Below are 17,199 nucleotides of genomic sequence, written 5' to 3' on the forward strand. Positions count from 1 at the left end.
CCCCTCCCTCCTGAACCGTACCAGGCCACATACCCTCAACATTGGGAGGATGCTTTGGGGGTCTGTGACCCCTCAAAGCACCTTGTCCCCATGTTGATAAGGACAAGGGCCTCATCCTCACAACCCTGGCCGTTGGTTGTGAGGGTCTGCGGGCGGGGGGCTTATCAGAATCTGAAAGCCCCCTTTAACAAGGGGACCCCCAGATCCCCCCCCCCCTGTTTGAAATGGTAAGGGGGTACAAAAGTACCCCTACCATTTCACAAAGAAAGTGTCAAAATGGTTAAATAAGACAAACACACTTTTGAAAAATTCCTTTATTAAAAATGAAAAAAATAAAAAAAGATTCCAGCGGTGCTAATCCACTCTTGCTATCCAGCGACGGATCTCCGGGGTCCAGCGATGGATGATCATATACAGCGACGGGGGATCTCTCAGTCCAGCGCTGTCCATACATCCTTCTTCTGTCTCCACTCCGGAGACACTGCAGAGAGCCCAGCGCTGACGATTCTTATATTAGGAGGGCGAGGCCACCCGTCACCTGACCCCGCCCCCTCTGACGCTGGTGAAGGGAGCCAGGGGTTCCCCAGTGACGTGTGGGTGACCCCGCCCCCTCTGATGTAACGGAAACCTGCGTTACATCAGAGGGGGCGGGGTCACCCACACGTCACTGGGGAACCCCTGGCTTCCCTCTCCAGCGTCAGAGGGGCGGGGTCAGGTGACGGGTGGCCCCACCCTCCTAATATAAGAAACGTCAGCGCTGGGCTCTCTGCAGTGTCTCCGGAGTGGAGACAGAAGAAGGATGTATGGACAGCGCTGGACTGAGAGATCCCCCGTCGCTGGATATGATCATCCATCGCTGGACCCCGGAGATCCGTCGCTGGATAGCAAGAGTGGATTAGCACCGCTGGAAACTTTTTTTATTTTTTTCATTTTTAATAAAGGAATTTTTCAAAAGTGTGTTTGTCTTATTTAACCATTTTGACACTTTCTTTGTGAAATGGTAGGGGTACTTTTGTACCCCCTTACCATTTCAAACAGGGGGGGCGGGATCTGGGGGTCCCCTTGTTAAAGGGGGCTTCCAGATTCTGATAAGCCCCCCGCCCGCAGACCCTCACAACCAACGGCCAGGGTTGTGAGGATGAGGCCCTTGTCCTTATCAACATGGGGACAAGGTGCTTTGAGGGGTCACAGACCCCCAAAGCATCCTCCCAATGTTGATGGTATGTGGCCTGGTACGGTTCAGGAGGGAGGGGGGGGGCGCTCTCTCGTCCCCCCCTCTTTTCCTGCGGCCTGCCAGGTTGCGTGCTCGGATAAAGGGTCTGATATGGATTTTTAGGGGGACCCCCACGTCAATTTTTTTTAAATTTGATGCGGGGTTCCCCTTAATATCCATATCAGACCTGAAGGGTCTGGTATGGATATTTGGGGGGACCCCCACGTCAATTTTTTTTTTAATTTGACACGGGGTTCCCCTTAATATCCATGTCAGACCTGAAGGGCCTGGTAATTGAATTTAGGGGAACCCCCACGTTTTTTTTTTTTTAATGAATGAATGAATGAATTGTCGGCTAATACAGAGAACACTCATTGAGTGTTCTCTGTATTACGGAGACCCGACAATTTAGCCGCAAGTGATTTTAAAATACTTTTTTTCCTGCACAAATGACACTTTGTGCAGGGACAGTTCTAAGCACCAGAAACATGCGCCCCTTCACAGGCATACTATAGATATCCCCCAGCTACGAAGTTTAAAGGAATATTACACTTTTATTGTTTCACTTTAATCATTATTAAAATCACTGCTCCTGAAAAAACTGCCGTTTTTAAAACTTTTTTTTGCATTGATCCATGTCCCCTGGGGCAGGACCCAGGTCCCCAAACACTTTTTAGGACAGTAACCTGCATATTACCCTTTAAAATTAGCACTTTAGATTGTGAACGTTCGAGTCCCATAGACTTTAATAGGGTTCTAAAGTTCACATCAAGTTTAGGTCTGTTCGCAGGTTCTGGTGAGAACCGAACAGGGGGGTGTTCGGCTCATCCCTAACAGGGAGTGGTGATCAGTATCAGTGTCATTAGGCAGAATGGAGAGATGCTTGTTTCCGTTATAACCTCCCCGTTCTTTCTCACCGTGAGACGATCGCAGGTATACCTGCAGACATCGAGTCCACGGGACCCGTGATCACACTCACGGAGCTTGCGGTGGCAAATTTAAAGGGGCGTACCTGCCCATTTTCCTGTCCATGCCATTGTGTTGACATATATGTACATGCAGCGGTCGGCAAGTGGTTAAAAGAGCTTTCATAATTTTGTGGAACATTTTAAAGCCCTTTGTACCCTTATAAACCACAATGCACTACCTAAAATTGTGCTTCTCTATTGAACATCAATTTCCCAGTACTTTCTACTGGCTCATTGAATTGCCACACATTTTTATTCAGTTTTGCAAAGGTCTACAACAGAAACAGTTCTACAAGCCTAGGTCATAGTTCTTCCTTCTAACACCTGGTGAGTATCTAGAGTAGTATTTCCTCAACAAACAGTCTAAGCAAGACTGATGGTCTATAAGTCTAGGTACAAATATATGTGGTTGTGGTCGATACAGTTTTCAGGTGCATTTTGCAGTGCATTTTGCATTTTGATGTGTTTTTGCATGTAGTTTTCATGCATTTTGCGTTTTGTATTTTTTTCTCTTTAAACACATTGTATATAGCTGGTTGCTAAGGAGAGGGCTTTGGGTCTGATATGGATTTGGAGGGGAACCCACGCACCAAAATTGAAAAAAAAATGTGTGGGGTCACTCCCAAAATCATACCAGACCCTTATCTGAGCATGCAGCCCGGCAGGTCAGAAAAGGGAGGGGATAAGTGAGCACCCCCCCCTTCTGAACCATACCAGGCCACATGCCCTCAACAAGGGATGGGTGCTGTGGGGCAGTATAATATATATATATATATATATATATATATATATATATATATAGTATATTGTATATATATATTCTTTGTAAAAAAATTACTTACCGGGTATTGTTTTGAAAAACCACCAGTAAAATTTATATGGAAATTCAGATCTTCAAAATAAAAATATTTAAAAGTTAATAAAAGCAGTTAAAATTAAATAGCTCATATGTAATTAGAAGAAAAATACATCAAGAAATAAGCCTAGGAAATTAGGCTAAGCCTAAGTGCAGTCAAAATAAAATAACACAAATAGAGGTTACTCACAGTTAGTAGAATGTGTCCCTTGAATTGATTCCTCTTTTGTTACTGAAATCCTCCTCCATCAATAGAGGAGTTAATAGAACTATAGGAGCTATCACAGGCTTTGATCAAAAGTGCTCAACTACTGTATGCCTGCCCTTTCTGCCCAGCTGTGCCAATCATAGAAGCCATCACTATAGCTTCAATGAATGAAACAGGATCTATGAATGAAAGGGGCAGACCTTTTAATCATCTGCCTGCCTTCCAGTCATAGATCCTGTTTCATTCATGAAAGCTATAGTACTTCTATGAATGAAGGATATGGATGGAAAGCAGGAGTGGGGGGATTTCAGCTAACAGAAGAGGCATTAGATCAAACTGTAATAAGTGTCCCTTGTGCTGATATTTTATATTTTTGAAAGATGATCAATGCAAGAACAATGACAAATGGATTACATCAATTATAGTTTGATTTTAATGAGTGACTTAGCAAATGCAGGTCTGAAAAATCGAATTTATCTTGTTTTTTTTGTAAATTATACATTTTATTTATTACAGTATTTGCACATAGGCTTATACTGTTTATGGAGATTCACACAGAAAATGTGATTCATGAATTATATTATTCTCCATGGATCAGACAGGTATGTGAATAAATATAAAGTATATATATATAGGCAGCACAGTGGTGTAGTGGGTAGCACTCTCACCTAACAGGAGAAAGGGTCGCTGGTTTAAATCCCAATCACCACACTACCTGCCTGGAGTTTGCATGTTCTCCCTGTGTGGGTTTCCTCCGGGTACTCCAGTTTCTTCCCACATGCCAAAGACATGCTGGTAGGTGAATTGGCTTCTGTCTAACTTTGCCCTAGTATATGAATATGAGTTAGGGACCTTAGATTGTAAGCTCCTTGAGGATAGGGACTGATGTGAGTGTAAAATGTATATGTAAAGCACTGTGTAAATTGATGGCGCTCTATAAGCACCTCAAATAATAATAATAAAGGAAAGAAAATGTGCTATGAAAGTTGTAAGCTGCTAATAATTGTGAAGTGATCAAATGACCCACATTTTTATCCTATGCTTTTCTCTTCAGCCAGCAATATTGCCTTTAACCAATTAGCTTTTTCCACATAGTAGAAAGAAGAGAGAGCAGAAGGAAAAGGAAGGCTGAAAACACCATGACATCATTTTTATTTAGTTAATTAACTCGATTTTACCCATCATCTCGAAAAACTTTAGGAAATATGCAGGACAGAGTACTAAGAGGCGTGATGGAAAACATATAAATGTTGACTGCATGACCCATACTATGAAGCACTGTAAAATAAAGAGAAATAAGTGTCATCTGATACACATTGAAATATGTTGAATAGTGTTCATCACAACAATCATTTTTGCTAAAAATTTACTTAGAATGTTTAAAGAGTATATTTATATAATTTTGTTTTAGTTTTTGCATGGAGTAGGGAAGGTTTGAAACCCCTGTCAAATTTTTACTGCTATCTGCCTCCCTCCTGGGAATATCCACTCTCACTTTTGCCTTGGTGACCATTGTTATTGGGATACAAAATTATGAGAGACAAAATTGTTTAGTTGTCACCAGAAAAAAAAAGGTTGAGCATAAATCTTCCAACCGGGATATATATTCTGGTGGCAACTGCCTAAGAGGGGAATTTCTCTCATTTTGTAGAGACTTTCTCTAATTCCCTGTTGAGGCTCTAGGACAGGAAGTGACTGGAAATCTCCCCAAAGATACCAAGACATCAAATAAAAAACTAAAATTGGTTTTAACTCTTCTCTGCTCTATGCAAAAGCTAAATATTGTTGTTAAAACAATACTTTACATATGTGAGGGTACCTGCAAAATGTGCACTGCTAGTAGGACTTGGGACTGCATATATGAAAGGGACACTATTTCTACAAAGTCATTAAAATTACTTATTAATGGGGTGGGCAACTACATGGCAAACTAGGTTTAATGTAGAAAAAATTTAAAATAATGGATTTAAAAAATATGAATGCAATCTATACACTGGGGGAGAACTTCTCAGAGAATCTAGGATGGAAAAGGGCCTGGGGATCCTAGTAGATGATAGGCTAAGCAATGGCATGCAATGCCAAGCTGCTGCTAACAAAGCAAACAGAATATTGGCATGCATTAAAAAGGGAATCAACTACAGAGCTAAAACGATAATTCTATCACTCTACAAGACTCTGGTCCAGCCTCACCTGGAGTATGCTGTCCAGTTCTGGGCACCAGTCCTCAGGAAGGATGTACTGGGAATGGAGTGAGTACAAAGAAGGGCAACAGAGCTAATAAAGGGCCTGGAGGATAGTGATGGACGAACTTCCGACGGGACGTTTCGCGAACGCGAAACGCGAACGGACACAAACGTTCGCGAAAACGACCGTTCGCCGCGGGCTCCATTGACTTCAATGGGAGGCGAATTTCGCAAACCTTTAGGTCGAATTTGCGGCCACGGGGTAATTATTAGGGGGTAGCACGTAGTCCCACCACCTGGACAATAGCATAATACATGTATGAGGTGAATTTGGGATCGATAACTACAAGCATTTTTTTTTTATTTGGGAAATTGTTCTGACAATTCAGGACTATGGAGCTAATGAAGGCAATGGAGGAGAGGGAAGGTCAGGGACCAGGGTAGGCAAACAAGAGGGTGCAGGAGATACAGAGCACTGACAGCAGCACCGTAATACAGAGCACTGACATCAGCACCGTGACATACAGCGCTGACAGCAGCTCCGTGACATACAGCGCTGACAGCAGCTCCGTGACATACAGCGCTGACAGCAGCTCCGTGACATACAGCGCTGACAGCAGCTCCGTGACATACAGCGCTGACAGCAGCTCCGTGACATACAGCGCTGACAGCAGCACCGTGACATACAGCGCTGACAGCAGCTCCGTGACATACAGCGCTGACAGCAGCTCCGTGACATACAGCGCTGACAGCAGCTCCGTGACATACAGCACTGACAGCAGCTCCGTGACATACAGCGCTGACAGCAGCTCCGTGACATACAGCGCTGACAGCAGCACCGTGACATACAGCGCTGACAGCAGCTCCGTGACATACAGCGCTGACAGCAGCTCCGTGACATACAGCGCTGACAGCAGCTCCGTGACATACAGCGCTGACAGCAGCTCCGTGACATACAGCGCTGACAGCAGCTCCGTGACATACAGCGCTGACAGCAGCTCCGTGACATACAGCGCTGACAGCAGCTCCGTGACATACAGCGCTGACAGCAGCTCCGTGACATACAGCGCTGACAGCAGCTCCGTGACATACAGCGCTGACAGCAGCTCCGTGACATACAGCGCTGACAGCAGCTCCGTGACATACAGCGCTGACAGCAGCTCCGTGACATACAGCGCTGACAGCAGCTCCGTGACATACAGCGCTGACAGCAGCACCGTAAGCAGCCCCAGGAGGAAGTCAGCACAGCACAGGGATGGTGTGATCCCCTCATAATAAGAACCCCCAGGAGGAAGTCAGCACAGCACAGGGATGGTGGGAGCCCCTCATAATAAGAACCCCCAGGAGGAAGTCAGCACAGCACAGGGATGGTGGGAACCCCTCATAATAAGCAGCCCCAGTAGAAATATGACACCGCTCAACCTCTTCAAAGAGGAGGGTAGGGGCATATAGTACGGTGTGCTTTTTTGGGTCAGGGAAGTGAGCCAAATGAATTAAGAAGGTCTGTGTGCTTGATTCCAAAAATTGTTTATAGACATATACATGGTCTACTGATCACATGTGTTGAATTCCTCCGAGATCCATGCCTCATTCATTTTTAGAAATGTGAGGTAGTTAACACTGTGGTGAGCTAGGCGAGTACGCTTATCGGTCACAATCCCCCCTGCTGCGCTGAACGTCCTTTCGGACAGGACACTGGATGAGGGGCAAGCCAACAGTTCGATTGCAAATTGGGCAAGCTCTGGCCAGAGGTCAAGCCTGCCCACCCAGTAGTCTAGGGGTTCATCACTCCTCAGAGCGTCCACATCGGCCGTTAACCCAATGTAGTCGGACACCTGACGGTCTAGGCGTTCCCTGATGCTGGATCCGGATGACACCTGTCGATGGGTCGGCTGAAAGAATGACCTCATATCCGAAGTCACCAACACATCTTCAAACCGGCCTCTTCTTGCAGGCGCTGTTGGATTGGTACCCGCAAATCCTTCTCTGGGAGTGGGAATTGCTCCTCTGCCAGCGCACGCAAAAGCAGAATGCAGCATTTCTCGAAGCAAGGCCTGGAAGTGCTGCATTCTGACAGCCCTCTGCGACGGCGGTAACATTTCCGCCATTTTGTGTTTGTACCGGGGGTCTAAGTACGTTGCCACCCAGTACTGGTCCTTGACCCTCATGCTTTTTATACGGGGGTCCCTATTAAAACACTGGAGCATGAAGGCCCCCATTTGCACTAAAGTGGAAGCGGTGTGGTGGCCTGGCTCCTGCTCATCATCCAGGATAATGTCGTCCTCTTCATTCTCCTCTCCCCATCCTCGCACAACAGGGATCCCAGAAAGGTTTAAAGCATGCTCTTCTTGCTCCTGCTCATCCGCCCCGGCACCATCCTCCTCTGACTCCTCATCAGACTCCTGTTGTTGACTTGTCTCAGATAGAGTAGCCCCCCCTGGGAATTCATCCAGCATTGCGACTTCCTCATCTTCCCGCTCCTGCTCCTCCACAGCCTGATCAATGACACGACGCAATGCACGCTCCAGAAAGAAGGCATAAGGTACCATGTCACTGATGGCGCCATGGCTGCGACTGACCAGTTTGGTGATCTCCTCAAATGGCCGCAGAAGTCTGCATGTGTCGCGCATGAGCAGCCACTGGCGCGGTGAAAAAAAACCCAGCTCCCCAGAACCGTTTCTTTCGCAGAGTTCATACAGGTAGACGTTAACTGCACGTTTCTGCTGGAGCAGCCTATCAAGCATATAGAAGGTTGAGTTCCATCGCGTCGGGCAATCGCAAATAAGACGTCTGACCGGCAGATGGTGTCGCCGCTGAATGTCAGCAAGGCGAGCCATGGCCGTGTAAGATCTTCTGAAATGGGCCGAGATTTTCCTTGCCTGCCGCAAGATGTCCTGGACCCCAGGGTATTTGACAAGGAATCGCTGCACGACCAAGTTTAAGACGTGTGCCATGCACGGCACGTGCGTGATTTTGCCCTGTTTCAATGCGCTAAGCAGATTGGCACCGTTGTCACACACCACTTTACCAACTGTCAAATTGAGCGGTGTTAGCCACTCATCTGCCTGTGAACGCAAAGCTGAAAGGAGTGCCGGGCCAGTGTGGCTCTTTGCTTCCAGGCACAACAGACGCAGCACGGCATGGCAACGTCTCACCTGGCATGTGGAATAGGTTCTGGGGAGCTTGGGCGGTGCAGTGGAAGAGACGCTAGCAGCGGAAAAGGAGGAGGCAGCTGAGGAGGAGAGGGAGGAGGATGGAGTAGGAGGAGGAGAAGAAGAGTCAGGCCTGCATGCAATCCGTGGCGGTAAAACCAAATCTACACGGGTGCCACGGGTTACATGCTTGACGGCCGTCAGAAGGTTCACCCAGTGGGCAGTAAAACTGATATACCTTCCCTGCCCGTGTTTGCTAGACCACGTGTCTGTGGTCAGATGTATCTTGGCACCGACACTGTGTGCCAGAGATACATTCACTTGCCGCTGAACATGGCCATATAGCTCTGGGATGCCCTTCTCTGAGAAATACTTCCTTCCTGGGACCTTCCATTGTGGTGTTCCAATGGCCACAAATTTGCGAAAGGCCTCCGAGTCCACCAGTTTATATGGCAGTAGTTGGCGGGCTATGAGTTCTGACAAGCCAGCCGCCAACCGTTGGGCAAGAGGGTTATCCGGCGTCATCATTTTTTTACGCTCAAACATTAGGCCCACGGAAGCCTGCCTTTTTGCAGAAAAATGTGAGCTTGGCGTGATGGAAGGTGGAGTGGAGGACAATTGTGAGGAGAGAGGAGAAGGAGAAGTAGAAGACGAGGCTGGACGGTGAGAGCCTGCAGTGTGGCTTTGTGTGTTCCGTTGCTCCCACTGGGCTCGGTGATGGCTGCTCATGTGCCTTCTTAAGGCGGTCGTCCCTAGGTGAGTATTGGGCTTACCGCGACTAACGCGTTGACTGCAAAGATTGCAGATGGCAACGCTATTGTCAGCAGCGGACACGTTAAAAAAAGCCCACACTGCGGAGCCATGTGCCGGTGTCCTGGGAGCGCCAGATGTGACCGTACATGGTCGATGACTCGCTCCTGATACATTTGCAGTCTGCTTTGTCCCTGCTGTGCAATGTAAGTCATTGCTGCTTCTCCTCCCTATCTGCTGGTCCATATCTCCCTCTGAACTCCCCTCCTCTTCCTCTCTTGTGGGCACCCACGTGACATCACTAGACACGTCATCATCAACGTCACCTTCCCCACCGCTATAAGTAGAGTAGGCAGCAACACCGGGGACCAACCTCCTCCTTGGGCTGATCTGGGTACTGGCGTCAGACTGCTGAGTAGCGCTTGTTGCTACCTCCTCTTCCTGATCCAATACCAAGAGTGGCTGCGCATCAGAAATGTCCTCTTGATATGGATCGGAAAATAATTCCAGTGACTCAAGCGGAAGGTATGTGGTGGTGGTGGTGGTGGTCGTGTTGTTGGTGGTAGTGTCTTTGGGGGTGCACATAGCAGAGAGTGAAGAAGAGGGTGCAGATCGAGAGGATGAGGAGGGTGCAGAAGAGTAAGGCTGAGCGAGCCACTCAACCAAGTCTGGTGCATCCTTTAAAGTAATTGAACGCACCTTCTGCAACTTCCCACTTTGGCTCAAGCCTGTTGCTCCTGCCCTACCCCTACCACCCCTGCGGAAGGGCCTGCCTCTTCCTCTGCATGTCATTTTTTAAATGACCCTGTGACAAAACTCTTAGTCCCTATACCGCTGAAGGACTGCTGCAGTATAGGTGAGCGGTCAGCAGTGGTGCACGTCAACCCTATCTATTGTGGACCTATAGCGGTCCTTACAGAACAGCAGACTGTACCGCACTCAAGCCTATGTACCGTAGCACCCTATACCAAGTTACCAGTCCTTATAAGAACTTTTGTGGACCAAGCAGGTTGTGTATTAGTGTTTAGCAGACTGTACGTCAGTCCCTATACCGCTGAAGGACTGCTGCAGTATAGGGCAGCGGTCAGCAGTGGTGCACGTCAACCCTATCTATTGTGGACCGATAGCGGTCCTTACAGAACAGCAGACTGTACCGCACTCAAGCCTATGTACCGTAGCACCCTATACCAAGTTACCAGTCCTTATAAGAACTTTTGTGGACCAAGCAGGTTGTGTATTAGTGTTTAGCAGACTGTACGTCAGTCCCTATACCGCTGAAGGACTGCTGCAGTATAGGGCAGCGGTCAGCAGTGGTGCACGTCAACCCTATCTATTGTGGACCGATAGCGGTCCTTACAGAACAGCAGACTGTATCGCACTCAAGCCTATGTACCGTAGCACCCTATACCAAGTTACCAGTCCTTATAAGAACTTTTGTGGACCAAGCAGGTTGTGTATTAGTGTTTAGCAGACTGTACGTCAGTCCCTATACCGCTGAAGGACTGCTGCAGTATAGGGCAGCGGTCAGCAGTGGTGCACGTCAACCCTATCTATTGTGGACCGATAGCGGTCCTTACAGAACAGCAGACTGTACCGCACTCAAGCCTATGTACCGTAGCACCCTATACCAAGTTACCAGTCCTTATAAGAACTTTTGTGGACCAAGCAGGTTGTGTATTAGTGTTTAGCAGACTGTACGTCAGTCCCTATACCGCTGAAGGACTGCTGCAGTATAGGGCAGCGGTCAGCAGTGGTGCACGTCAACCCTATCTATTGTGGACCGATAGCGGTCCTTACAGAACAGCAGACTGTACCGCACTCAAGCCTATGTACCGTAGCACCCTATACCAAGTTACCAGTCCTTATAAGAACTTTTGTGGAACAAGCAGGTTGTGTGTTAGTGATTAGCAGACTGTACGTCAGTCCCTATACCGCTGAAGGACTGCTGCAGTATAGGGCAGCGGTCAGCAGTAGTGCACGTCAACCCTATGTATTGTGGACCGATAGCGGTCCTTACAGAACAGCAGACTGTAACGCACTCAGGCCTATGTACCGTAGCACCCTATACCAAGTTACCAGTCCTTATAAGAACTTTTGTGGACCAAGCAGGTTGTGTATTAGTGTTTAGCAGACTGTGCGTCAGTCCCTATACCGCTGAAGGACTGCTGCAGTATAGGGCAGCGGTCAGCAGTAGTGCACGTCAACCCTATGTATTGTGGACCGATAGCGGTCCTTACAGAACAGCAGACTGTACCGCACTCAAGCCTATGTACCGTAGCACCCTATACCAAGTTACCAGTCCTTATAAGAACTTTTGTGGAACAAGCAGGTTGTGTGTTAGTGATTAGCAGACTGTACGTCAGTCCCTATACCGCTGAAGGACTGCTGCAGTATAGGGCAGCGGTCAGCAGTAGTGCACGTCAACCCTATGTATTGTGGACCGATAGCGGTCCTTACAGAACAGCAGACTGTAACGCACTCAGGCCTATGTACCGTAGCACCCTATACCAAGTTACCAGTCCTTATAAGAACTTTTGTGGACCAAGCAGGTTGTGTATTAGTGTTTAGCAGACTGTGCGTCAGTCCCTATACCGCTGAAGGACTGCTGCAGTATAGGGCAGCAGTCAGCAGTAGTGCACGTCAACCCTATGTATTGTGGACCGATAGCGGTCCTTACAGAACAGCAGACTGTAACGCACTCAGGCCTATGTACCGTAGCACCCTATACCAAGTTACCAGTCCTTATAAGAACTTTTGTGGACCAAGCAGGTTGTGTATTAGTGTTTAGCAGACTGTGCGTCAGTCCCTATACCGCTGAAGGACTGCTGCAGTATAGGGCAGCGGTCAGCAGTAGTGCACGTCAACCCTATGTATTGTGGACCGATAGCGGTCCTTACAGAACAGCAGACTGTAACGCACTCAGGCCTATGTACCGTAGCACCCTATACCAAGTTACCAGTCCTTATAAGAACTTTTGTGGACCAAGCAGGTTGTGTATTAGTGTTTAGCAGACTGTGCGTCAGTCCCTATACCGCTGAAGGACTGCTGCAGTATAGGGCAGCGGTCAGCAGTAGTGCACGTCAACCCTATGTATTGTGGACCGATAGCGGTCCTTACAGAACAGCAGACTGTAACGCACTCAGGCCTATGTACCGTAGCACCCTATACCAAGTTACCAGTCCTTATAAGAACTTTTGTGGACCAAGCAGGTTGTGTATTAGTGTTTAGCAGACTGTGCGTCAGTCCCTATACCGCTGAAGGACTGCTGCAGTATAGGGCAGCGGTCAGCAGTAGTGCACGTCAACCCTATGTATTGTGGACCGATAGCGGTCCTTACAGAACAGCAGACTGTAACGCACTCAGGCCTATGTACCGTAGCACCCTATACCAAGTTACCAGTCCTTATAAAAACTTTTGTGGACCAAGCAGGTTGTGTGTTAGTGTTTAGCAGACTGTGCGTCAGTCCCTATACCGCTGAAGGACTGCTGCAGTATAGGGCAGCGGTCAGCAGTAGTGCACGTCAACCCTATGTATTGTGGACCGATAGCGGTCCTTACAGAACAGCAGACTGTAACGCACTCAGGCCTATGTACCGTAGCACCCTATACCAAGTTACCAGTCCTTATAAGAACTTTTGTGGACCAAGCAGGTTGTGTATTAGTGTTTAGCAGACTGTGCGTCAGTCCCTATACCGCTGAAGGACTGCTGCAGTATAGGGCAGCGGTCAGCAGTAGTGCACGTCAACCCTATGTATTGTGGACCGATAGCGGTCCTTACAGAACAGCAGACTGTAACGCACTCAGGCCTATGTACCGTAGCACCCTATACCAAGTTACCAGTCCTTATAAAAACTTTTGTGGACCAAGCAGGTTGTGTGTTAGTGTTTAGCAGACTGTGCGTCAGTCCCTATACCGCTGAAGGACTGCTGCAGTATAGGGCAGCGGTCAGCAGTAGTGCACGTCAACCCTATGTATTGTGGACCGATAGCGGTCCTTACAGAACAGCAGACTGTAACGCACTCAGGCCTATGTACCGTAGCACCCTATACCAAGTTACCAGTCCTTATAAGAACTTTTGTGGACCAAGCAGGTTGTGTATTAGTGTTTAGCAGACTGTGCGTCAGTCCCTATACCGCTGAAGGACTGCTGCAGTATAGGGCAGCGGTCAGCAGTAGTGCACGTCAACCCTATGTATTGTGGACCGATAGCGGTCCTTACAGAACAGCAGACTGTAACGCACTCAGGCCTATGTACCGTAGCACCCTATACCAAGTTACCAGTCCTTATAAGAACTTTTGTGGACCAAGCAGGTTGTGTATTAGTGTTTAGCAGACTGTGCGTCAGTCCCTATACCGCTGAAGGACTGCTGCAGTATAGGGCAGCGGTCAGCAGTAGTGCACGTCAACCCTATGTATTGTGGACCGATAGCGGTCCTTACAGAACAGCAGACTGTAACGCACTCAGGCCTATGTACCGTAGCACCCTATACCAAGTTACCAGTCCTTATAAGAACTTTTGTGGACCAAGCAGGTTGTGTATTAGTGTTTAGCAGACTGTGCGTCAGTCCCTATACCGCTGAAGGACTGCTGCAGTATAGGGCAGCGGTCAGCAGTAGTGCACGTCAACCCTATGTATTGTGGACCGATAGCGGTCCTTACAGAACAGCAGACTGTAACGCACTCAGGCCTATGTACCGTAGCACCCTATACCAAGTTACCAGTCCTTATAAGAACTTTTGTGGACCAAGCAGGTTGTGTATTAGTGTTTAGCAGACTGTGCGTCAGTCCCTATACCGCTGAAGGACTGCTGCAGTATAGGGCAGCGGTCAGCAGTAGTGCACGTCAACCCTATGTATTGTGGACCGATAGCGGTCCTTACAGAACAGCAGACTGTAACGCACTCAGGCCTATGTACCGTAGCACCCTATACCAAGTTACCAGTCCTTATAAGAACTTTTGTGGACCAAGCAGGTTGTGTATTAGTGTTTAGCAGACTGTGCGTCAGTCCCTATACCGCTGAAGGACTGCTGCAGTATAGGGCAGCGGTCAGCAGTAGTGCACGTCAACCCTATGTATTGTGGACCGATAGCGGTCCTTACAGAACAGCAGACTGTAACGCACTCAGGCCTATGTACCGTAGCACCCTATACCAAGTTACCAGTCCTTATAAGAACTTTTGTGGACCAAGCAGGTTGTGTATTAGTGTTTAGCAGACTGTGCGTCAGTCCATATACCGCTGAAGGACTGCTGCAGTATAGGGCAGCGGTCAGCAGTAGTGCACGGCAACCCTATGTATTGTGGACCGATAGCGGTCCTTACAGAACAGCAGACTGTACCGCACCCAAGCCTATGTACCGTAGCACCCTAGACAGACCAAGTTACCAGTCCTGATAAAGAGCTTTGTGGAACAAGTGAGTTGTGAATGATTAGCAGACTGCAGCAGAAGGGCAGCAGTCAAGTATAATATTCTTTCTATATTTGGAAGAAAGAATATTATACGTGTACAAGCCTATTACCGTACCACTGATACCAGTCCTGAAAAGAACCTTTGTGGAACTAATAGTAACAGCAAGTCTTTAAAATTATCCTCACTGCCTGACACACTGCTTCCTGCCTGTCCCTATACAAATTGGCAAAAAAGAGTAGGCTGGAACGATTAGCTGGAATAGCTCTTTTGTGGACCTGATAGTAACAGCTAATGATGATGATGATGATGATGATGAAGAAAGACTAATCTGGCTGAGCTGTCCCTAAAATAGCAGCATACAGCGCTCTGTCCCTTTATCTAAACTGACAAAAGAAACTCAGGCTGCTGACCTAACACCTATACCAGTCCTGAAAAGAACTTTTGTGTACCAAATAGCTAGCGTTTTCTCTGTCCCTACTCCACACAGGATCCTTTCCCTACAGTGACAGAAGAAAGAATGTAAAATGGCCACCGGATCGGGTGTATTTATAGGTTAGGGGGAATGTCCAAGTGTCCATGAGCTGTCATGTCTCAATTGGTTGTCCTGTAACACATGATAAACGTGTCACGAAAGGTTAAAGTTCTTGTATACATTAAACACGTAAGTCCGCCGGGGCGAACGACGGAAAAAGGCGTTCGAACCCGCGGACGGCGAAAGTCGGAAATTCGCCGCGAAACGACCGCCGGGCGAACCGTTCGGCCATCACTACTGGAGGATATTAGTTATGAAGAAAGATTATGAGCACTGAACTTATTCTCTCTGGAGAAGAGACACTTGAGAGGTTATATGATTTCAATTTTCAAATACAGTACTGGTGACACTCCCCGCATCGTGTAACCCCCTAAGAGAAGCGCTCTCCTGGGGGGCTACCTTGTGGGCGTGCTCCTGATGCCAGCATTTGCATCCATAGATGCCCTGCCCCCCCATTGCCTGCGTCATTGGATTTGATTGACAGCAGCGGGAGCCAATGGTTATGCTGCTATCAATCTATCCAATCAAAAGCCAAGACAACGGGCAAAGGGGAAGAGAGTGTCTCTAGCGTGTGAATCACAGGACTCAGCTGAGTAAAACAGGGGGGCTGGATGGACGGTCCGTGACAAGTTTTTTCACCTTACTGCATAGGATACATTAAAGTGAAAAAACATGGGGGTTTACAACTTCTTTAAACAGTTAAACCATATCAAACCTCAAAAACAAACAAATAAAAATACATATTGCAACTTTCCAGTCCTTAGATGTAATCCCTACATTATTTTATTTTTAACTGATGATCCTGCCAGTAACTTCCTGTGCTAGTGTGACAATGCATGCTTACTGCACTGCATCTTTGGAGAAGCAGTGTTGTCACCCCAGGCTGCTCACCTTAATTGAATTACAAACACCTCTTACTCTTCAAATAAGACAAAAAGCTGATAAAAAAAAATCAATTTAGCACACAAGTTACAAGGACTCAAGATCTCTCACAGGATCAACTGGTATTTTTCTCTACTTGTAGAAAACTTACCTAGCCTAGAAACTTGAAAACGAATACTACCACTTTATATAAGAGCTAGTAAGTTGCAATATATTAAACTGTGTTTTAGGTTTAGGTCATTTTTTAAACATATGTTATACCACATGTATTTTCTAACTTTAAATCAGAGGAAGAAGAAAACCCACCTGTCAATATAAGGGCAGTTTTTGCAATAAGTCGATGAAAATCCACAGCAGCATCAAAGGGAATGTACTGGTTTAAAAATGTCTCTCTCAGAAAAGTGATGAGATTACGACACATGGTGAGCAAAATGTATGCAAACATAAAGGAGATACTTGCAGCCGACCCTCTGGAAACAATAATACCTGGCAAAGTCACTTCAGCAATACCAATGTGTTGTGACTCAAAAGTATAATCTGCATATAATTAAAAATAAAATGTTATTAGTTCATAACGCAAAAGAAAAGTAAAACCATTTGTGTTTTTTTATTCATTTATGCACAATAGTTTATCGGGACAATTTTTATCATGCTACAAAAAGGCATTTAATTTGAATTTGCCTATAGCCTGCAGATATGTCTATCCAAGAAGGGACAGGTAATTCTGTAATTTGCCAGATGGATTTTATAAAATATCTTAAATAGATAAACAAATCATTAGAAAATAATTAACCATTATTACATCATTCAGAGAACATGTCTTTTTTTCCCTTTTTGAAATGTCTATATTCATTTATTTATAGAGATAAAAGAAAATAATGCTAAATTAAGTTATGGACTTTCTTGAAAGATATAACAGAGAAAAGTATACAAGAGGTGAAGTTGATTATAAGGTCTGTTATGTAAGAAATTAGAATGGGTGAGTACTAGGCACTTAAAGTGGTTGTAAACCCTTACAACCAACTTTGACCTACAGGTAAGCCTAGATTA

At 46.7% G+C, this 17,199-nt stretch overlaps 1 protein-coding gene across 1 annotated transcript in view; it reads right to left on the reverse strand.

Annotated features, from left to right (window-relative positions):
• The window catches only part of LOC143963684 (dual oxidase 1-like), a 246,905-nt gene that overhangs the window by 49,112 nt on the left and 180,594 nt on the right, over positions 1-17,199 (reverse strand). The window contains exons 25-27 of the mRNA XM_077473400.1: positions 16,456-16,686; positions 4,424-4,523; positions 3,024-3,073 (exon numbers count right to left, since the gene is read on the reverse strand). Of these exons, the coding sequence (XP_077329526.1) occupies positions 3,024-3,073; positions 4,424-4,523; positions 16,456-16,686 (381 nt within the window). The remainder of the gene's footprint in view (positions 1-3,023; positions 3,074-4,423; positions 4,524-16,455; positions 16,687-17,199) is intronic.

This window comes from Lithobates pipiens, unplaced genomic scaffold (assembly GCF_037356315.1).
Source record: "Lithobates pipiens isolate NorthernLeopardFrog02 unplaced genomic scaffold, aLitPip1_a1.2 Scaffold_8, whole genome shotgun sequence".
Lineage (NCBI taxonomy): Eukaryota > Metazoa > Chordata > Amphibia > Anura > Ranidae > Lithobates > Lithobates pipiens.